The 23,170-nt window shown below is 39.3% G+C and overlaps 1 protein-coding gene across 2 annotated transcripts; it reads right to left on the bottom strand.

The window, feature by feature from the left end:
* Window positions 1-287: 287 nt before the first annotated feature.
* Window positions 288-21,194, bottom strand: SLC26A4 (solute carrier family 26 member 4). 2 transcript variants are annotated; one of them, XM_079304190.1, is made up of 20 exons: window positions 20,731-21,194; window positions 20,285-20,424; window positions 18,061-18,171; window positions 16,237-16,427; window positions 15,644-15,808; window positions 12,924-13,076; window positions 12,731-12,813; window positions 11,622-11,769; window positions 9,335-9,448; window positions 8,520-8,597; window positions 8,229-8,324; window positions 6,701-6,807; window positions 5,296-5,365; window positions 4,884-4,976; window positions 4,686-4,781; window positions 3,623-3,853; window positions 2,604-2,658; window positions 2,138-2,283; window positions 906-989; window positions 288-403 (listed from the first exon to the last, which is right to left on the bottom strand). In XM_079304190.1, the coding sequence occupies exons 1-20, from the start codon at window positions 21,042-21,044 to the stop codon at window positions 380-382; spliced, it is 2,499 nt and encodes an 832-aa protein (XP_079160316.1). In that variant the 5' UTR covers window positions 21,045-21,194; the 3' UTR covers window positions 288-379. The 2 variants fall into 2 exon arrangements, with proteins under 2 accessions (XP_079160316.1, XP_079160317.1); XM_079304191.1 differs by lacking the exon at window positions 18,061-18,171.
* Between the last annotated feature and the right edge of the window lie 1,976 nt (window positions 21,195-23,170).

Raw genomic sequence — 23,170 nt, forward strand, 5'->3', positions numbered from 1 at the left:
TCCTGGGCAGACCACAGAGCAGCTTTTCATCCTGTACACGCTGATAGAAGTGTAGTGCAACTTCTGCCTGATTAGTCCCAAAACTGAGTACATCTTTCACAATAATCTTCTGATTTTCTTTTTTATTAATATATATCATAGCAGAAAGTGCTTGCAGAATCAAGGTCCAGAATATTTCTGGGATAAGGTTAGCTAAAATCTTGAGAGTTACAGAGATGTGTGTCATTCAGACAAATCAGGGTTTTGCAAAGTGCAAAGATTGGTTTCATAGCAGAAAATGCTGGTATAGATTGGTTTCATAGCAGAAAATGCTGGTATAGATAGCACTGGTGCATGAACATTGCTGTGTGCTCACAGGCAGAACAGTACCAGCAGTCCTTCAGGAAGCAAGTCGGCGCATAGCCTAGAGAAATGGGTTTTGAAAGGTGGAGAGAAACGGGCCATGGTTAGTTCTCAGTATACACCAATTGGGAAAATTACATGCCTGTTTAACTAAACTAAAACCTCAGTGAAAGTACAAAGAAAGTAACCTCTGTAGATGGTGCAGATTGTGCAAGAAGCTGTCTGTTCTGTTAAAAGGAGGAATGAAAGGGGAAGGTTGATCGTAATTTTGGACTCTGGCGCCTCAAGCCTTACAAAGTCTTCTTCTAGGCACCCAGCTTGTGTTTAGATCTATTTATAAGCCTCTATAAGGCAAAAGCAGTCCTAAAGCAAAAGAGATGAGATACTTAAGCAGATATAATCTACCACCTATCTGAGGAAAAATGGGATTTCCTCCACTTCGCACTGACATTCAGTAACCAGAGAGGGTATTTATCTATGGAGAAGGTTGAGGGCCATACTCTCACAGCACAACTCAAGGCTACAGGCAGAGAGATAGACACATTCATTTCTAAAGTGCATACCTCTTCCTGCACATCAAGCTCATCATCAGGCTGGTTGGCTTCTGTGAACTCTATGGGCTCTTTAGACTCCTGCATGAGCGAAATCTGGGTAGAAAGAAATTAAGAAACATGATGAGTAACATGTTGTCCATATCATTGAAATTTATTTTTTTACTCTGAAGTTCCTTAAAATAACTTTTGCCACTTACAAGTCTATTGTTAACTTTCCTTGACAAAGATGATGTTTTAGTTCAGCTGAGAGGAACTTATAAATTGCAGAGCCTTTGGGCTTGTCTTTGCTCACATGACTAGTTATGACTTGCTAAAAATAATCTATCTTTAAACTACTGTATAGCATTATAAAAATGTTAATCTCTACTATAAAAATCAGTATGAAAAAGTTATAAAAAATAAGGATCCTATCCTAGTTAATTAAAAATAATGTTAATTTTAATTGCTCTTTATTCATGATACTGTAATAGTGATTGCTGGGAAAGAAAGGAGGTGAAAAGAAAGGAGGACATTATATGACCATTTTTCTAGTGAGGGCCCTTTAAATGCTTTAAATGCTACAGAGTGTAGCAAATCTTTGCATACTACACACCAGAGTGTTCTGACTATCTAAAAAAGCCCACAGAATACAATAAGAAAATGCACAGAGAAGGGCAGCAGAAATGAACACTAGTGTGGAACAGCTTCTGTACACATCCATGCCAAGTAGAGTGAGATTACAGCTTTGATCAGAAGTCTATGGAGTGTTGCTCTAGGGAGCAGGGAATGATTGCAGCTAACAATCCAAAAGTCCGGCAGGCTTAAACTAAGCAGGAAATATTTGTCATATAATCTAGAATTAGAGAACTCATCTCCACAGGATAATGTCACAGGTTCCAAAAGGAGTATTACAGACACATCGAAGAAAACTCCTTCTGTAACAATTAAATGCATACTGTTCAAATGCAGCCTCCAGCTGGTGAGGTTCTAAAGATGCCAATAATCAGAAATTAGAAAATGTATCTTAGGATGAGGTATTTTTCATATGTGTAGCTTTTCAGGTTCTTTTCACTAACAAGCTCCTGGAGTTGACAGACCCTTCCTTTGTTCTAGAAAAATATTCATGTACTACAGTGAATTTACTACACTCTCAATTTTCTTGTACTACAGTTCTATGTCTAGTTTTCAAATGTGCCACAGAAACTTCAAGTGTGAGTGCTAGATGATGGAAGGAAGGGAAAGGTACTATTAGATATCCTTACCTTCTCAAATATGGGATCCTGGTTGTCACTGTATGTCATTTGATTCCTTATGTAGAGCACAGCATCGTGGACAGTCAAGAAAAATATGTCTTTTCTGACAGTGTCATCAAAGAAAGCACCCCGTTCCAGCTGAGATATAAGGTTGTCTGAATAAAAGTAAGTCAGAACAGGTTTATACAATATGGAGTAATTTAAGAAATAAATATTAAAATACATGGTTGCAACTGTCAGAAATCAAATGTACAGCCAGATGAATTCATCAACTATAGTTTAGTCTTGACTCCTACTTTCCATATTTCCTTTAGACCCCATCATTTTCTGTGTCTCAATGGAGTCAAAAATACTTATCAATGTTACAGTTCATATATTTATTAGTGCAGATGCTACCACAGACACATCTAGAGATCCTGTATCACTTTCATTTTATTCTTTGCATGAGTGAAAGTAGAAATACTTGGATACTTACCTTGATATGAAGCAAAATATACTCTCACATCAATTCTCTCAAACTCTTTAATTATCTAAAAAAAAAGTTTACAACAAGGACATCAATAAATAAAATCTGTAGAGGAGAAAATACATATATGTCTGGACATCTGTAATATATAGGCACATACACTTCATTGTTTTCTGATAGTCTTCATTCCATATAGTACATTTTGTTTATTCATCATAACTAAGGTACTGCTACACTTTGCTATACTTAAAGATCCAGTAGCTGAGTATCTGGTTGCTGAGGTGACCTATCTTCAACTGTGTAAGTGGAACTACCCATCTTACACACACAAGCAATGCTGCCAATTAAGGCTGTCATTCTGTTCTCAAAATTAGAATAATCATCTCTCCAAGTGAGACCACATGGGCCTATGCAAGCTTTATTTCCCCCAGGCATCAAAAAATAATGGAAATACTTGGCCTTAATCTTACACCTCATTTCCTTCTTTCTAGGAAGGAAAATTATCTCCTTATTATGTACTGTGAGTTTGAAGATTAATTAATGAATGTTGATGAAGCACTTGATACTAGCCATAAAAAAAACTATAAAGAAATGAATTATTCTTCCTTCACAATTAAAATGAATGAATAAATTAAGGAATGAGTAAATAAATCTTGTGACTAAAGACTGAACTGGGATGCCAAGATGAAATTTTTACTACCTCTGTGTTGAGTGAGCATCATCCTGTGCCCAGATTAAAGCAGGAGGCATGTGGAAAGAAAATATATAACTAAAATATTTCATAACATATGCATATAAGGGGGCCACATTTTGCAGTTAAAATTTTTGAATGCTTTACTATGCAACATTCATACTGTTATTTTAATGCATTTTTCCCTCTTAAAATGCACATACCATCAGTATTCTACCTTTTGCTGGTATTTTTAATACTTTTAAAAACTCAGAAATTAACTTCATCTAACAGATCTTGATTTACATACTTCTGACTAGTTTCATTTTCATAGAACATCAGGAAAAAATGCCCTTACCGTTTTTATTGATCTCACAGCAACAATATCCAAGAAGGTTACTGCTCCAAAATCAAGAATGAGGCTGTGAATGGGCACCTTGGGGATGTTTACTTTGACTGGGAGTTCTGAATTCCAGTCCACCTGGATCTCTACTTCTTTGGTGGGAACTTGAAGATCCTGGTTGTCTTCAGGTTCCTCATCAGTCTCAAAAGCTTCATTATTAATACCAGGCTCACTGATGATGCCATTCTAATGAGCAAACAATATACAGAATATAGAACTTAATCATGGGGAAAGTTTGGGAGTTACAGAAAACACCACCCTGTGGTACCTTCTGTTGAAGGAACTGACAAAACAGACGCTTGTGACCAGTATCTCCTGCCCCTAATCCTGGTACTGTGGTTAGCATAACTAATGCCATTTTATATCTTCTTATATATTTATATCTGAAGATCATGTGAACCAATTAGACAGATCAAACTGATTTCTTCTTCCTCTCCCTACCAGCCTCAAGGTTCCTGGGCACCAGGCTGATCTCTCCCTTCCTTGCTGGCCTTGAAGGTAATAGGCACATGAACAACCAGGTGTAGCTGGTGACTCCATCAGAGAAAAGGTAAGTGCAACAGTGCACAGAGCACTGTCTATTGCAAGTCCTGTGTGGAAAATTTGGACCAAAACTGCTGCTGACAGTGAGACACCTTAGGGGCCAGGGATGCCTGCATTGTATTTTGTTTTCCCTTTGGTGACTCATCTTCTTTAATGTAATTTTTAAGTCTAGGTAATGATTGTTATATTGATATATTAAACCATGTATTAAGGATTCACCTTATCTGCAGGGGGTCCAGGTAGTTAGAAACATTAGAAACTCTAAGTTAAGTTAGGGTCTATGTGATTAAAACTGTAAGTTAAGCTGTATTATAAATTCTGTATGCTACTTATAAACTGTACTACCATGTAGTAAGTCACACTTTTCATCTCTATTTTAAAGATCAGTACAGAGTAATTCCTAATTAAGCCTTAACTAAAAAGCTCAAACAGTAATCCTTTGAGAAAAGAAGAGAATAATTTTTAAAAGGCCTACCTTAGTAGCTTTTAATTTTCCCTTCTTAATTAGCTTTTGTATTTTCCTCAGTGCTTTGAGTCTTTTATTATATACCTTGACTGCATCAAATCCCACCTACAAAAAAAGGACCAAAATTATTTAACTTAACTCAGATATAATTCTGAGGAAATCTCAAGTGTAGTTAAGAAGCTTCCAAACCCATAACTTATCCCTTACTGTGGATTTGAGGCTGCTTTTCAGTCCATCGATGTTAGCATAAAAAATTGGACTTGAAAACTTGAGGATCTTCACACCTTCTGGTTCTATAACCTGTTGCCAAGGAAAATAAGGTTTAACAGCAACAGCTATATTTTGACTAATAAGAAGCAGTTCCACTGTTTCAACAGTTCAACTACATATGTAATTAAAAAAAACCACATGGATTTGTTGATGATTGAGGGGTTTCTGTTTTCAGAAGCTTGCAGCCCCAGCATGCAAGATGGATCAACCATCTGGATGAAGATGATGCTGAAATTTGTTATCTTTGAGGACCCCACTTCCAAACTCAAGTTGTGTACAATATGCAAGGCACAACCTTTTCTTACACTGATGTGTAGACTGAAGGAAAACAACTCTGCAATGGACTTACATTTTTATAGTCCTTGACCTTCTTGTAGATGTCTGTGCCAGGAATATTTCCAAAGCCTCCCCATGAAGGACTAACAGAAATAAAAATACAATGAAGGTAAATGTTATGCTTGGGCACTCACAGAATTGAAGGGATTGCTGTATACAAAGTGTCTTTGACTCCTGAAGTTTGCCTTCTCATACCAAACCAACAGAGGTCTTGCAGCTATTTTGCGTCACTGTAGTGAAAGGGCCTTTATAAAAACAAGGTACTTTGGTCTCAGCCTACTTAATGCACCATTTTGATTTAACAGCTGAGTGAACAACTTGTTCAATTGGTTTGCTAAACCAGAAGAGTATTTTAAAAGCAGATTAGTTTGCTTGAAATTTAAAAAACTGATTTTTCTACACTGAAAAAAATTTGATGGCTTTTTTTCCAATTCAAATCAACTGAAATACATTTACATTATTTTCAGATTATGTAAACCTTTTTAGTCCAACCTTTTTAATTTTTATTTCAGTTAATAACAAAACCAAAATATTTTGCAGTCTCCAGATATATATTTAACAGCTGAAGCAAATAGTTTTCAAGTTTGTAAGGCCTCATCTGCCCTTTATATTTTGGTAACATTATCTGAGTTGAATTTAGGAAATTTTTCTGAGGCTCTTCAAATTTCATTTTTATAATTTACAATTGTGAAACAACTTTTACAAGGCTTTATTTTTAGTCATTTGCTGACAGTGCAACTATCCTTTGGTAATGCAACCTGCCATACTCTCTGGACTCCAAGCTGAAGTATTATCTGTATTTATCTGTATTTTCAGATAAAAGATCAATGAAAAATAACAAGATGACCAAATAAGATTCTTCAAATCCACCTTTTCTCACCATTCCACTACTACATATTCTTTAAGCAGAAACAAATCAGCCAGAAGCACAAATCTTTTTCTTATTCTCATGCTTTCTCTTGCTCTTCTTTTACAGCTGTACTATCAGTCTTGTCTAAGCAATAAGTGAAAAGGTTATTGGCATGTGCAACCTACTGTAGTAGTATTACCTGCTGAGAGTTTCTATAATGATTGATTGATTACAAAAGCCATACATCTGGTTATATTTGATCTAGATTGTTCCTGTCCCTTTTCAGAACTCAGCTATGTGGGTGCATATAAAACATAAGGCTAAGTACCACCAGTGTGGCCAACATGATATGAAATACTGATAAAATAACTCAGCTTCTCTTTTATCATTGTACTTACATATTAGCACACAGAAAGGGTCTTGCTGTAAAAAAACCCACTTTTTTTCATTTCAGTATTTTTGCAAACCCAAACAGATATTCTGCCACAAATCATCTTGCTTTTCAGCATATTAGCTTCCTTTTTCATAATATAAAAATAAGAATTATTTCTGACACTGTGTTACTTACAACTGAACTCTCAGCACAACTGTCAGCAATCCAAACAAAAGGCCAGCAAGTAATCCCAGATCAAGTCCCAGAATGATGGATGCTATACATGTAAAAACCCAGATCATCTGGAGAAGAAATAACAAATGTAAAGTATTTTAGTTTTTAATTAATTTAATATGACTGTTGGTCATGCTGAAGAAACACTAGACCAGATAATATGAGAAGCATATTTTAACTTTGGAACTGATTTTAGCACACTAACAATTAGCTGACTTCCATACAAAAGTCTTCTTCCTCCAAGATGCTGTCATCCATCATTATCTTACTAAGCATAGTTAGCTTTAAGAAATAAGCTAACATAACAACCTAACAACACTTTTTAAGGACCTGATTCCTTTGGTGAAATTATAGGAGATACAGTCAAATGTTGCATTTACTTATTCCTGATGATGACAATCTTTGTTAATCTTTCTTAAAAACTGGGAAGAGTTTTATTTTACCAAGATGTAAAATACTGTAAGATGCCCCCCATGAAGACATATAGGGTAGGAAGGAGATTCCTCAGTGACATCTAAGAATCAGAAAGAACTGTTGCAAAGAGTGGTGTTTCATATAAACAGCTTGATGGCACTTCTCTAAGACCTCCACTGAATATTCAGGCAGAACAGTTGAAGTGCACTCCTCAGTTCTTGCCTACATCACTGCCCATGCAGTAGACTCAAATTCTTAAAAAGCTGAGTGCTTGTGCTTCTCACTGAAGTCAGTGAAATCTTTTGTCTATAAATCATTAAATTATTGACTAAAACATCTGAGATCTGTCTAAGACAGGTACTGCCCAATGACACTGTAAAATTTAAGCACAGTAAGGACTGCATGGAAAATAATGCAGTATTTTCCTACCCCAAGAGCCACAGTGAAGGTCTGTTCCACAGAATGCACAGTGGGAGATGTGAGAAAGTACCCTGAGATATGGTTATAGTGGTTAATAAGTAAAGTCTCATCCCTTAGCAAATGAATCCACATTCTAGCTTGGATTAGTCTTGACACAAGAAGAAAACGTTTTCTGAGAACTAGCTGAGATTATTCAGGCAAATGGAAGGTTCATATTCTAACAAAATAAATATATATGCATGAATTAAGGAAAGGTCATCTTTTCTCATTTAAACAGTGCAAAAGATAAAATCAGAATGGTAAAGGTGGCCAACAGGCCATCTATATTCTGCTTTTCAAGCTGTATCAACACAAGATTGCTGTAAACTCTGGAAATGGATATGGAGTTATCACTGCACACAAATACCCTGACTGGCACCCTTACTTTAGGGTTTAGGGAATAAAGAAGATTAGCAGAATACCGAACTAAAAATGGGGAATTTTTTACTGACCTCATAGAATTTGCATTTTGAGGATGCACATAAAAGTTTTTGATGTTAATTCCTCAAAATCCTGTTTATGTGGTAATTAAGAGAAACTTGGATGACATTGAAAGGTAAAAAAACCCCAAAACTGGACAAAAACATTCAGGAGAAAAAAAAATTAGGTTACTTACAGCATCCACTTTATTCTGTCTCCATAAACGGGGAACATCAAACACTTGCATGAACATCCCTTTCAAGTTAGCTATGACTACAGCTGCCAACACAGACTGTGAAGAAAAATAATTAAAAAGTGGTATTCAGAAGCAAAGATGCATATTAAGATAGTGCTCAACATGACACACTATAAACCACAGCCCTGTCTGGAATCAGCCACCACAGTTTAAAGAGGTATTTTAATCTTGCCCATCACAGTTGAGCATTTGGATCTGATGTGGCTGTGCTGCAGAAGAAGAGTACAGTACCTTTTGTAAGGGCTCTAGCAATTTCCCCAGGGCAACAATAGAAATCAAAACGATCCCAGCTGAGATTATACCAGCAACCTGCAAAGAACAGTGTTTATAGGAAATAAACTTACTACAATTCTATCATCTGTTTTGAGGATTACAAAGAAAAAGGTACAAACACTTGCACGTTACATTTCTTTTGGAATAGGGAGACCTGCCATTGTGTTTAGGCATATGTGGGCAACCATTATGCACTTCACCTAACACAGAGGGAATTCAATTAAGCAGGAAATCGAAACAAACACAAGGCAATAGCTCTTGAGGGGTTATGTTACAAAGACAGATGAATGGAGCAGTCTGTGTGTAAACTGGAAAAGGACCTGTATTTTTTCACTGTTAAGAACCACACAACTGTAGTTGGATAAAACAAAGTAGTTTACTCAACATGACAAAGATGTTCCATAGCACATGGTGAATGGCAGAGCTGCTCAGGCCAACACATGGGAGTTTAAAGATATCATGGCCAGCTGGGAGAGATTTCCTCCCACGTCCCACTTTGACAAACTCAGTCTTCTAATTGGAAATTAAATTCTGGGGGAACTAAAGTTTAAAGATTTCTGCTCCCTAAGGTAACTCATACTATGTAAAACTCGATTGCCCTCTTCTGGCAGAGCTACAAAAATGATTCACCACTAGAGCCGAGCTGCTAAGACACCCGTGGCCTTCCATGTGCCAGCAACACAATCGTTTTAGGACTGTTTTCATCTCACAGTGAAATCTGCACTACACAGAATTAAATTTCCCTGTGCACAGTACTAAGAAGAGATCATTACCTGAGTCTTTCCACCAGTACTTTCTTGGACTGCAGTTCGTGAAAGAGCAGTAGTTGCAACAAAACAAGAAAAGGCACCTGAAAAAATGTTGCTGAGCCCAAAGGCAATAAATTCCTGAAAGATAATTGCATAATACTGTAAATAAAAATGCCTGTAGACAGTTTTTCAATGTAGAAAAACTATAGCTTCTGCAGTAGTTGATATAGTAGGTAGCCCAATAATATTAAGAAGAGTATGAATTAGTAATAGCTGTTAAAGGTTTACACAAATGTCTCTTGTGCCAGTGCAGCTATCTCTGTTTGGAAACTAACACAAAGAAGCTGGTATTCTCCCCTTGAAGCAGACATACTCCTTGGAGTACAAGCCTTTAACTAATGCAAAGCATTGTACTATTAGTAGAACTATTAAGGAATTTTGCAATAAGACACAGTTTCACTGTAAACTTCTAGTTTGCTGAGTCAGAAGGTTTTCACTCTAAGCATCCCAATGAACTCATGCTGGGTCTCAGGCAGCATTCTCATAGATCTGCCCCAGCATCAAGATGCCAGCACCTGTGGAGGCTGTTTTTCCTGCTCAAGTGACAAAGACCCTGGGAGCTTTGTGTGCTGGGATCTGGGCCATTCCTCTGCTGGGAAATAAAGAATTTGGGAGCTGTCTGGAACCAACCCCATATAATTCACAGAAATATTGTTTTCACCAAGCTGACATAGGCACAGGAGCTTTTCACTCAATGCAAACTTTTTTAAAATATAATTTAAGATTCAATTTTGGCTGTCTCCCTTCTTTTCTACAAAATTAAATTTCCTGTAAATTTTCATTTAGCTCCAACTACAAGAGCAGGAACAGACCTAAATTATTCATGCCTATTCCCATGTAACCACTGTGATCTCTGAGAAAATATTGGAGGTATAGTTCCCAGTGTTCTTAGGCGTTAATAATCTGGATCTATGAAGACAATACTGACACTGGTAGGTAATAGTATCAACCCATCCTTCAAAATTATTTTACTACCTGCTTTTATGATATTACTTTAACTTTTCCAGATCAAATAAACTATTTGCCCATCATCCTGAGCTGCATTTAACCTTTACTACATATAAAATTCGTAACATAGTATTGAAAGAAAGGCATTTTGCTTTTATAAATGAATTATTCTACTACAATATTTAATCAGTACCTTTGAAGCACCACTTCAGTATCACTGCTGGCATTCAACAACAGAACAGCATAAACACACTTCCAGGATAATGTATTATTCTTTGGTACTTATTAAACTGAAAGCTAGTGCATTTTGGTCAACTTTAAGATCAAGTGTTACAGATACGACCTTTGAGGATTGTAAACTGACAAACAGAAGCATAGTTTTCTTACACACTGCAAAATGGTGTTTCCAAAGTCAAACTTTATGTAATTTGTACCAAAACTAAGTACTCATTAAACAAAATACTCATTTTATCTATTTGTTGTAGTGAGGGCATTTTCTTATATGCTCAAAGGATAAAATTAAAAATCAGCATAGATGCAGGATAAGGAAGCTTTCTGACATTTTAATTCCACACCATAGGCAATCAACATAACCCCCGGTGAAGACACTGAACAAATGCAGGAATCCTGTAAGAGTTTGTGGTGCACAGCTCATGTCACATTCTAGCTATGTGCCCCTAGAAACCAATACTTAAAGCAGTTCAGCCATTTAGTGCACACAGCTACTCCAGCATGTTCACGTGCTGGTAGGCATTAACTTTGTGAAGCTGCAGGACTGATCTATTAGGTTACAAGTATAGTTATATTGACGTAACTAATGTCATGCTGAGAAGTACAATAATTTATTAACCGTAAAGTTCAGCTGATTCAAATCCTGCTTGAAGACTAAGCCTAAATAAAGCTATCCACAGCAACATTTTAGCTTGACATTGCCTTCATCTGCCCAAGCAACCCACCTCAAAATATGCCTTACAAGCAGAAATGGAAAGTAGGTTTCTAAGCCATCTTAACTTGACATCATCAGAAAATTCCCCTATACAGTGTTCAGCCCTTTCAGAACTACTGCAGTCACTAAACCAATACAGAAGGAATGAAATAGTATGAAAAACCCACGCTGAAGATGGATCTGGCTCATCTCTATGTGGCCATTTCCGCTAATTTTTTTCAAGAGTTGAAAGAATTTCTCCTGTCAGACTTCAGTGCTTGTCTGAAAAATGTGTGTGAATGGCGTTTCTTTCATTTGGCTACATAAGTCAGCATGTTTTATATTCACTATGTTTATAACTATTTGGGTTATACATACCTGGTTTCCATCAATAGCATAGTCATACTTGGTTGCATATACCTTCCCCACAGACACGGCAATAGCATAAGCAACAATAGCAATGGAAAAGGAGGCTGCAATCATCTGGGAAAACAGGCTGACATTTGGAGGCGCGGGAGGCAAAAATCTAGCATTTAGAAAATATATTAGTGTTACCAACTTTGATTGAATTCTGTTCTTAGCAGAACTGTCAAGGAGTTTGAGGTGGAGGCCTACAGGTTGCTTACAATATGAAGTGTAATGTTTCAAGTTAATAAAAAGGTGGAAACAGCCCATTGACATACAGAACACGCTTATCTAGCTCACCCCAGCCCAAATCCTGATGCTATTAGTCAGCAACAAAGCTCCCATTGTTCTCAGCATGACTGAGATTTGGCCTTATGATAGCAAAGTGAAAAACTACATTTTTTGAAGCATCTAATAAAGGATGTATTGAATAGTATGATGAATTACATAAATATGTTAATGACACTTCATACTATTGTTAACATACTTCTTCAGTAAGATCTCAGAAGCATTTTATCCCCTACTGTGTTTCCACAAATTTTAATTAATTAAGCCCTGAATACCAAATGGAATGTGAAGGTTACTACTGTGAAGTGCTCTGAATCTTTCAAGTGGAAGTCCCTACCAGTATAATCCTCAACATCCTTGCTCCTATGAGTATGAAAGTGACAAAGTTGATTGGGATAACAGCAGCAACATGAATATGAACTGCAGTGAAATAACTCAGGATTACAGAAATCAGGTCTATGCAGAATTTCTTTATTAAAAATCCTTAATTTTTTTAAGCCGATTTCCATAGTCCTAAATCACTTCATGAGCAGGAAGCAATTAATATTCAGATATTCTGAACTTCATGAATTAGACAGACATTCCTAAGACCATTTTATAGAAGAAGGAAAACTAGGTAACATATTTAGGTGGCATAATTTGATCAAGCCAGAAGTAAAACTCAGAAAATCTCCAGATCTGAGTTCTAAACTCAGGTTACAGCTCTCAATGTTTCTTTTATGCATTTTCTCTTACTACAGTCTTTTTTAGCCAATTAAAATAATACCTTTTTCCCCCAAAACAAAGACACTCACCCTCTTGGAATGCTCTTAACAATGCCTGCATTGTATTTTTTTTCCAAGTCGGCAGCATATGAAATGCCAGTGGCTACTATTGTCTGTAATAAAATAAAACAACAGTTTTAAGACTTAAAAAGACTTCCTGTCTTCGTGTAGTTAGACCCATCCATTTTATCTGTTTTCAGCTTTTGTTGTGCCCTTTGCTTACCACAATAACTTCTATAGGTATAGGTATAGGTATCTTGTGTTTGAACCGATCATTTATTTCTTTAACTACCATGCAGACAAAAATGGTGAGGAGTCCAGCAATAAGATCTGCAATGTTGGTGGTACCAATTTTTTCAAATGTTTCAACAAGAGTCTGAAAAATAAAAATGACAACATAAAATGTCCACTTGAAGTATGTGCAAAAACTCATGAGATGATCCAGACAAATGGGGTTTTGGAGAAGGCTAAGTAACTTCTTCTTTCAGGCCTATAGAAGCCTGAGGAAAATGTTTTGTCAAGGTGCTACAGAATCAGTAAATGTATTTAATAGCAAATTTAATGGAAAAAACCTAACTGCAAGAATTGTCCACATAGGGCGCTTCGGCTTCCCAATTTTTATACAATTAATACTAAGTAAAAAGAGCTAAGTCTCTACCTGTGTTTTACCTCTACCTGTATCAGAGCAAGGAACAGAAGATCTTTAGCTCCTTCACTTTGACATATATTTTTCTAAAGGGAGCTAGCAGACTCATGGACAAAGATCTGGATCACTACATGCCCAGTATGCATGGTCTGTGCCTTACATGGTTCCTGTTTCCACAGCTGACAAACAGAGAATGAGTGTGAACATACAGGTCCTACCAGGCTGTGGAGAATCCTGCACTTCAGAATAGCAGCCACTAAACCTCACTCTACTGTAAACTAACCCTCCCAGCAGAATTCAGCCCCAGACTGGAACACTCACAAATGGGCTGCAAGAGGCAGCTCCCTTCTCTAACCCTTCCTGTGCCCTTGCTTGATCCTACTGTTTATTACAAGTTACTGTATAGAGAAAACATGAAGGGATGATTACAGAAACGTCACACACACATGTCCTCTGTCCTCCTCCTAAGCATCAGAGTAGTTCTCACTTGTCTCCTGTCTCCAAGAAAAATGTAATTATCCCATGCATAGTGAAGCAGCTGTAGCAGAAGGATCTGGTGAAAAAAGGGTTAGAAACAGACTTCTTGCATCCCAGTTAGCTCCCCCAGTAATGAGCTTTTGGTTTAAACATAAGAGGAGGTTTGCAACAGCAGCACCACTCTCACCCTTCTGAACAGACTTTGATTTGGAAATACAACATCTAAGTGCTTAATCTAAGTGCTATGTTTTCTAAGCTGCAGAAGAAGCCTTCCTGAACCACTGAATCAGACGCCCTCCCTTGGCTGACTGAAGCCATTTCTTGCCCATCCTGTTTACCACAGATCCCATAAGAATGGCTGCCCACCTCTTGCACTGCTTCACTTCACAGGGAAACAGTAACTTCCTAACTTCGGTTCTGGATTCTGCTCATGTTGGATGCTTGGTGTTGCAGTTTGTTAAACAACACTATTGCAGCAAGTCAAAAACTTGCTGAAGCATACACAGCAAATCACTGGTTGAGCAGACCAGAAATAACAATTTCTTTGCTCTACAGGTACCTGCAAACACATTGACCTGGCTCAATTGCAAGAACACAGAGGCTTTGAACTTTAACCTAAAAAGTCAGCATCCCCCTCAGGCTTGCTGGAGCTGGAAGAACCATGTAGTCCTTTTAAAAAGCGTATTATACTAAATACCATCCAGTCAATAAACAAAGAGATGGAAAAAATTGCTGGATTAACAAGTCCATCATTCTGCCACGTCTGCTGTAAGGTCTATTACACAGTACTTTGTCTCATCTAACTTTCCTTGTTCTGAGGGGAAGAGTTTCATTAGTTCTGAAAAGGCCTATAAGATAATAATTTTTTACCTCCACAAATAGTCCTCCAGATGTACTTTTTAATTTTTACCTTGCTGTTTATAGTTACATTCATCCTATTATTGTTAATCTAGATGTCTGTTGTATTTTTGCTAGTCTGGTTGGCAGAATTGGCATGTAAAATCTCCAAATTATTATTTTTTTTTTTCCTAGAACAGCCCCTTTTTATATCTGCTATTCTAATACAAAGTGCTATGGAAGATCTAAAATACTGTGAACCTGGATAGTTTCATGTTGAAATCAGTGACACAATTCTGAAAATTTTTCCTGGGAAAGGATACTATTCTGTAGCACAAGAACTCTAGGAATTCAGTATCCTGTAATGCAGCCAAAACATTTCTCCATTTGAGCATTTTCTATAAAATCAACATATGGAGTTGTGATAGTAACAGTCAGCCTCACATTTGCTAACCAACAGGCACCTGGCCAAAGGGTGGGAATCTGTATCCTTCAGGTATTCACATGCATGGCTACAATGTAAAATGGAGAATTATGTCCTTTACCAGAATGACTTGCTGGTTTATGTAAAGAGCCTTGGGACTGGCCAGTTTTGAGAGATGATCTGACAGGGTTAATAAATGATCAACTGTCCTTCACAGTAAGTGAGAAAGCAAGGGATGGGACAAATTGTAGTCTCCAGAAGTGAAAAACTGTTTTGCTGAATAATCACATTTAAACTCCATGTGCAAAAGTGGTCTGTCTAAAAAAGACTTCAAGATGGCAATTAGACTTTCTGTCTGAGGAACCCCAAAGGCAGCTACTTAGAGCCCCACAGCTATAACTGAACAGCTGCAGATCTTCATGAAAGTGAGAACTAAAGGAACGACCTACACTTATCAGCACATATATGAACTGTCCCTGTGTGAAATGGAAGCAGAAGATAAGCAATTATATACAAACACCTGTCATAAAACAAAAGCAGATTAGAAGAGCATACTTACATATATTATGGAAAGGACACCATTATAATTTTTAGTTGAAACATTCAGAACTATTTTCAGTTGTGACACAAGCACTTGAAAAGCAGCTGCAGTTGTGAATCCCCCAACTAGTGGATCTGCAAGGTACCTCACAATGAAACCAATCTGGAGAACTCCAAATATAACCTGGGAAAATCAGGAAGAATAACAGCTTGTTAAATAACAACAAGGTACACTTTTATTTGGAGATTTCTTATGCTTTGCTTTTTCTTTGTTGATGCAGAGTCTTAAGAACATATTTCCCCCATTTCAGCCTAGTGTAGCTTCATAACATCCATCCAAGAAAATAAAGGAGTCCTGAAGAAATATATGAAAGGAAGCTCCAGGATATGCAATATTAGTACTCATGCAGGTCTTCTGGTCTGCAGTCACAGGGCTATTCTGTTCTCTGTGCTCACAGTCATGCTGTCAGAGACTCTAAGCAGAATAAGAAGTTCTTAAAAGCTTGTGATAACTTCCCTTCACAGGAAAATGTCTGACTGCCATAGTAGGTATTTTCCTGCCATTGACATTAAAGCAATGTCACCCTTGTATCTTCAAGTAAACTATTTTACCTGTAAAATTCCAACCAGGAATGTGAGAGTACTAGCAATCAGCACTCTCTCTGCATCTCTGGATTCAGTGTCTATCAGTGCCCCAGTGCCATTAATTCCTGTAGCATTAGTGCCTTCTATGAGAAAATTCTCATCAGGGGCCATGCTCAGCACAACAGATCCCACCATCAAACTGACTACTGGGAATGGACCTGTAATGACAAACAGAACATACTAAAGTTTAATACACATTGGGAAAAAAGCATTTATCAGACTAGACTAGAAACTCTAGGTCAGAAAAAACATGGAATATTGTAATTGGGGTACATTGGCAGCATCAGGGGGCCAAGAGCTTCAGGCACTGCATTATATTACACAAAAATTCGAAACCTTCTTTAAATACTGCTCCTTCTTTAAATAACTTATGTTGTATATACAGATACAAGTGCAGTTTCATGCTTTGTCTGAGCCAATTTAGGGCTCTACCAAGGCCAAAAGGAACAACATGTTTAACACATTCCAACCATCTCCCTTGTATCAGCATCACAACCAGACAACACAGATCAACAATCCAGGTTAAAGTAATGTTTATTTCTTTAAGTTTTGGGTTTCTTTGTTTGCTTGTGTTTTTTTGGTTGGTTGGTTTTTGGTTTTTTTTTTGTCATGGTCAATTTTCAGCTGATCCAGTATGCCACGTGATTGGGGATCCCAACACCACAGTTGTGGCAGGAATATGATCCAAGGGGTAGGACCATGTCTTTTGGCAGTATTGTGCTATTACATTGGCCAAAGATGACTGAAACTATACTTTGGGAAAGATACAGAGAAAGTGATCATTGTATCAGCAAAACACAATCTAAAAGTCATAATACTTATTGCAGTTATTTACTAAAATAATACAGAAAAGGAAAATATCATGGAATGTCTTGAATTAATTTTACAGGTACCTTAGAGGACACTTCATGAATAAGAGCATTGGGAAAAGCATTAAAAAGGAGTGTTTGATAACCTAGAAAGTAGGAATGCCACCATAAGTAGATATAACAAGTCAGATTTGGATAGCAAATGTGAGCTGCTGCTGCTTAGGGTAGGAAGGGGCTAACAAAGTTGAGAAAACATACAGAGACATGATGCAGCAGAGAAGAAAGGTGATGAAGAAGTGTAGTATCATGCTAAAGTTCTGGGAGGTGAAAACAATGTGCTCTTGGTAGAGATGAACAAGGAAAGACTAGATTTTGTTACAATGAAGAAAAAGGAACCTCAGTGATTAAGGTGTAACAAGAATTTTAAATGTAAGAACTGACAGGAAACAAACCTCATATTCTAAAGAAAGTATTCAGAAAGAATCAACAAGGTTTACCCATAGCCCTGATGTGAGGACCAAGAGTAAGGCTGGAGTGGATACACAAGTTCTGGGTCTCCAAGACAGGCAAGAAGATACTGTCCATAGTAATGAAATGAGGAGGCAGCAAGAAAGGCTTGTAGAGAAGACTAAAAGAGCTCTGTTTTAGCCATCTTGAGCTTTAGCTGAGAGACAAAATGTCTGTCATTCACACTGCCTAATGAGGCCTTGATCTTGTCATTTCTTGCACAGAATGTAGCCAAAGACAAGCTTTAAACTTCAGAACAAAATCAAGCAAAAAGCAGGGGCATACCTGAAGTTAGCTATTATGCACAATCACCTGTATGAAGAAGAAAAAAGCCTTAATTTCCCAAGATCCACCAATATTAATATTCACCACAGCCAATTTGTTTCAGGATGTAATTCTATTGTATGAAATATGAATGTCTGCAGTAAGGACTTTGTAATAGATAATTCACTGTAACTTGAACATGTGCAGTTACCAACTGAGATGTGCCTTGATGTTCCCAGGAAAAAGTATGTCAGGATGGGGAAAAAAGCAGAATAGAGACCATATCCAACAGGGACTGCAACCAGCAAAGCATATGCCAAACCTGAAATGATAGATCATCAAAATATCACATTTAAAATCTCTTACCAACTTACTATCTTGTCTAGAATAGATTTTCAGAAAGATTTACTCCTTTGGTCCAGATGCAATTTAGAATATGTTTTGCTTGTAAGTCAGTTTCAGGCACACATGTGAGTGAGTATCCATGACTGTAAATGACTGTACATCTCATGCTGGTAGCTGAATGATAAGTACTGAAAGATGTTCCTGTACTTGCATAGGTAGCCCAATACACAGGCTGAGATAGGAAACCTAAGTGGAGAATATTATTGCAAGAGTGTGTGCCTCTTGAGAGAAAAGGAGGATATGTGAAGGTTCTAGTTACAGACAAATTTCAAGAGCAACACTGAATTACTGCATGATAAATATGCTTCAGTATCTTCAGCTCTTGTGGAAATATGACCATTTCTTTACCCAGTAGCAGCTTAAAAACTAATCTTCCAATAGTAAGTCACATAAATTTGAGAGTCTCAGTTCTTCCCTTGCATACTGTCAAACTTCCCTTGCAAGCTGCCAAATCCAGCAAGCAATTTAAAAAAAAATTGCCTTCAAAATCATATCCCAGTTTGCCAAAGTACAGTATTCTCCTTCAAAGATTCTCCAAAACCTGTCAGAGTTCAAACAACTGAAGTCAGGGTCATACTACTGTATGATGGGACAACTGCAAACTGGGAATTAGGGACTTCAAAGACCTGAAGATTCCAAAAGCCTCTTTTTTTAAATATATTTTGGCCAATTTTTTCAGTAATGCATGTTCCAAAATTTCAGGTTTTTTTTTTTTTTTTTTAATATAGCTAGGTGTACATTTGCATTAATTTGTGTTTTTTCCTTTTTTCTACTTTTTCTTTTTAATGCATGTGGCAGACCAGACAGTATATTTAAAGAATTAGTTTTACAAATAGATTCTAATTAAGGGAAATCAGACCACTGAAATGAAATAAATAAGGAGGTTACAGTATGAGCACAATAGCTGTTACAAGTAATATGAAAGGTCCATCTAGCCCAGTTCATTTAAAAAAGGCACAGGGATCCTGTAACTGAGCCACTACCTTCAGCAAAGACCTTCCAGCTGATACTCTTCTTTGAGAAAGAATCACTTTCTTTATTTCTCAGGTCTCCCCCTGCCTGGGGCAGAAGTTTGTAATGCTTTTTTCCTGCCAGTCTCTGCCTTCCTAGCATGCTCCAAGGGAACAGACAGGAGGAAATACTTGTGTCTAATCAGGAATGCGTAAACTGCTTTCTTTGTTCCCAGTGTAAATCTTTGTCCCCTTCTTCAACACTTAATTTCCATTGAGGGAAAGTGTGGAATTGACACAGCTAATTTTGCCTGCTGCAGTCCCGAAAAATTTGTGAAAATAGTATAAAAACTCTACTGAGATTAAAGAAATGGGTGTGTCAGGGTTATAACCAGTCTTAGACAGATGCTGCCTCAGGCAGGATGGTTCTGCCCTCTGAGTCTTCCTTAAGTAGCTTATTTGAACAAATTTCTGCTTATTTCCACCACTTTCCTATTTGTCCATCTACTGAAAGCTTTACTAATAAATAGAATAAGGAAGTAAGAAAAACTTAATATTGCAAGCCATGTACTCTAAATATCCATCAAGTTTTATTTTTAAAAAAATGTGAATACATCACCACCTCCTTGAAGGCAGTCTTCTGCAGCGACCTGAACAACCTTATGAAATGAATTTTAAAGAGGAGTAAATAAAAAGGTTGCATTATTTTAGGGGAATAACTAGATTTTTGTTGGCAGTTGCAGAAGAACTATAGGCTTGGACAACCGAAAAAGGTTGTGTGTATATTTCTCTGATTTATTGCAATGTAATTAAAATTTAAAATATCAAAATAAATACTCTTTGAGTAAAACGCCTGGAAAAAGTTAAATACATTTTTATAGCACATCACAGGAAATTTAGATCTTCTAGCCAAGCAAAGAAAAAGGAATAAATTAAAACCATAAATTATTTATTGCCAAATAATACCTAATATCTAGTATTAAATAACAAGCCTCAGATTTGTAATTCCATCTGCATAACATCCCTGCGTGCAGCCGGCTCCCTTGTAGGGACGCGCTGGGAGCGGAGCGCCGGCTTTACCTTGCAGGGTGGCGACGAGGCCGGTGCTGAGCCCCGAGATGATGTCGCTGATCAGCCACTCTTTCACCCGGTAGTTGGGCAGCCACTCCAGGATGGGCAGAAAGGACTTGGCAATCTGAAACGCCCTTTTCCTTGAACATCTGCGAGAAAACAAGTGATGAGCGCACCCCACGGAGCTGCAGTTGGAGCCTCCCAAGAGCCCCGAAGTGCCAGAGAGCTGAGCTGATGCACATTGAATTTAAGGGGCAGTGAGTGTCACAGCCCTGTCTCCAGAGAGGGACGGGGCAGGTACTGGTGCCAAAAGCGCGTTCCCTGCAGAAGCGCCCCGTGGGCAGCAGCGATGTTCTGCTCGCGGTGTGGCGAGCGCGGCTCCTCATCCCCGGGCGGGTGGAGTTTGTGGGCGCCGGGACGGCGCGCCCCCGGCTCCCCCCGCCGCCCGCACCCACCTGCAGGCCGCCTGCGCCCGCTCGCGGAGCGTGGGCGGCAGCGGCGGCCGCCGCTCGTTCTCCTCCTGGAAGCCGGGCTCGCTGTAGATGGGCCGCGCCACCACGTAGTGGCTGAGCTCGGCCGGCGGCTCGGCCGCCCGCCCGCCCGCGGCCATGGCCCCGCCTGAGCGGCGGGCGGCAGCGCGGCCCCCCCTGCCGGCCCCGCCGCCGCGCCCGCGGCCCCGCAGCGCTGTCCGCGTCCTGAACCGCGGCTCCGACGGCTCTGCCCGCTCCCCGGCCTGGGGCAGGGCGAGCCGGCCCCGCCGCACCCGCATTTATACGGCCGCCCACGGCCCGGCGCTTTATTTACGGGGAAACACAGAGACCCGGCTCCGGGCCGGCCCGGGCGACGCCTCCGTCCGCCCTCCCCCCGGTGCCCCCTCGTCAGCCCCGCTCCGGCCGGCGCTCCCCGACCCGCCCCGACAGCGCCCGTCCCTCGGGCGGGGGCCGCACTTCAAAGGCGGCGGCCCGCGGGCAGGCGGCGGGGAATGGCTGAGGGGCGAGCGGAGCGGGGCCGGCTGCACGCACACCGACCCGCGGCAGGTGCTGCCCCCTGAGCCGCTGCCGCCGGCGGCCCAGAGCGCTCGCTCAGCCTGAGGGAGCGAGATAGCACCAGCCGCTCTCGCACACTGCCTGGCCCGCACGGAAACCTCCCTGGAGTTCCCAAATCCCTGCTGCTTCCCATGCCCCAAGTTGTGGGAGTTGTCACCATGCATAGATATGAATGCCTAACGCGCAACACCTGCTCTCCAAACCACCCCGAGCTCACGCAGGAGCCTCGGTGGGGAGAAGTGGCTCAGGCCCCACAGGCTCTTTGTGTCTCACCTGGAAGGACACGGTGGCCCAGGGCTGCAGCTTCTGGACTGCTGAGGGAGGCTCGTTGGGAATGAGCTCTCTGGCAGCCTTACTGTCATTTAGGATTACGGATGGGACTGGGGCTGAAAAAGTCAGTCCTGCATGCTGAATGCTGCTGGCTACATTTCAGCTCTCCTACGTTATGTGCAGAAGACAACCTAGCACACATATCGCAGGAGTGAAGCAAAACACGTGTCCTCCTCACCTAGGAGACTTCTTGAAATAAGAATCAGTGCCAGTGTCTCAGCCAAAAGCAAAGAGGTGCTGAGGGCACCCGCTGAAGGTGCAGCGTCAAGCAAAGTATTTGTTCAATGAACTACTCAGGCATGGAGTTGGTTTCAAAGCAATGAAGTTTAGTCCTAACTTCAGACATATTAAAGCAAGCATTACTAAAATGGAAAGAAGCTATTTGCTGAAGATTTTTAGTAAGGGTTACCACAATTCAGGTTTCCTAATTCTGCAGCTGGCTGCTTCTCTGCTGCACTGTAGGGAAATCTGGGTAAACCGTTGAACTGTTTTGATCTGAGCAATGTTGTATCCTGCTGTGAAGCAGCCAGCCTCCCAAAATAAGTCCCAGCATTTTGTAGAAACCTGTTAGCATGGCATTTGAGTCAGTAAAAGCTGCCTTGTTCCAGAGGAACAAGGAAAGTGGTCTGATGTGTTACTTAATCCAGGATGGGATTTTCAGATTTTCAGATTTTCTCATTAGCAGATAACAGTATGGGGAAATGGAAATAATATTGGAAAAGACATATTAGATATATTCTAAAGCACATACTGAAAACTGAGCTGGCATCAAAACTGAGTAGTGTATTCAGATAAAAATGGAGCACCATGAAAAGTAGCTTTGAAAACTAACTTCAAAAAGCTGTTGTGGCAACATCATCTTAGTTCTAAAATTGATACAAAGATAATGAAATTACTCCATCAGGTAAAATGGCTTCTAGGCTAATCATAAAAGCAAAGAACAACAGCAGAATCAGTTGCAGGAGCCCAATGTAGATGCCCTACACTTACCACATAAACTGTGGTATGTGTATTACCTATTATTTTCTCCTAGAATATCCACAAAACGACAATTATCTTATTACTTATATAACTAGGATTTTACAGGAGAACTTCTTGGTATCAAGAGGAAAAGACATAGTACTGAACAAGTAATTAACACAGGAAGGGTATATCAGAAGAATCTGAATTGACTGGAACTCACATTCCTTGCAAATTTGTTTCCTGCAGCACGTCTGCCTGAGCAGTACCCCAAGCTCCAGCACCTCAGGTGATGAGATGCAGTAGGAGCACCTGCAGATGTTATACAAATGAGAACTCTCTAGGACCATGAATATTGGCAGGACAGAAGAAAGTTCAAGGACAAGAGGTTTCAAGGAAAAAAACCCATCCATCTGTGTAACACAATGCATTTACCAGAATTTGAAAAATAATTATTTGAGGAAGAGGCTAAAGACTGTAAACCTCAGCTCAGAATGGATCCCATACACAGAGACACATCTGTGTCAAATCAGATTTCTGAATTGTGATGTTGCTGACC

Source organism: Erithacus rubecula (assembly GCF_903797595.1).
Source record: "Erithacus rubecula genome assembly, chromosome: 4".
NCBI lineage: Eukaryota > Metazoa > Chordata > Aves > Passeriformes > Muscicapidae > Erithacus > Erithacus rubecula.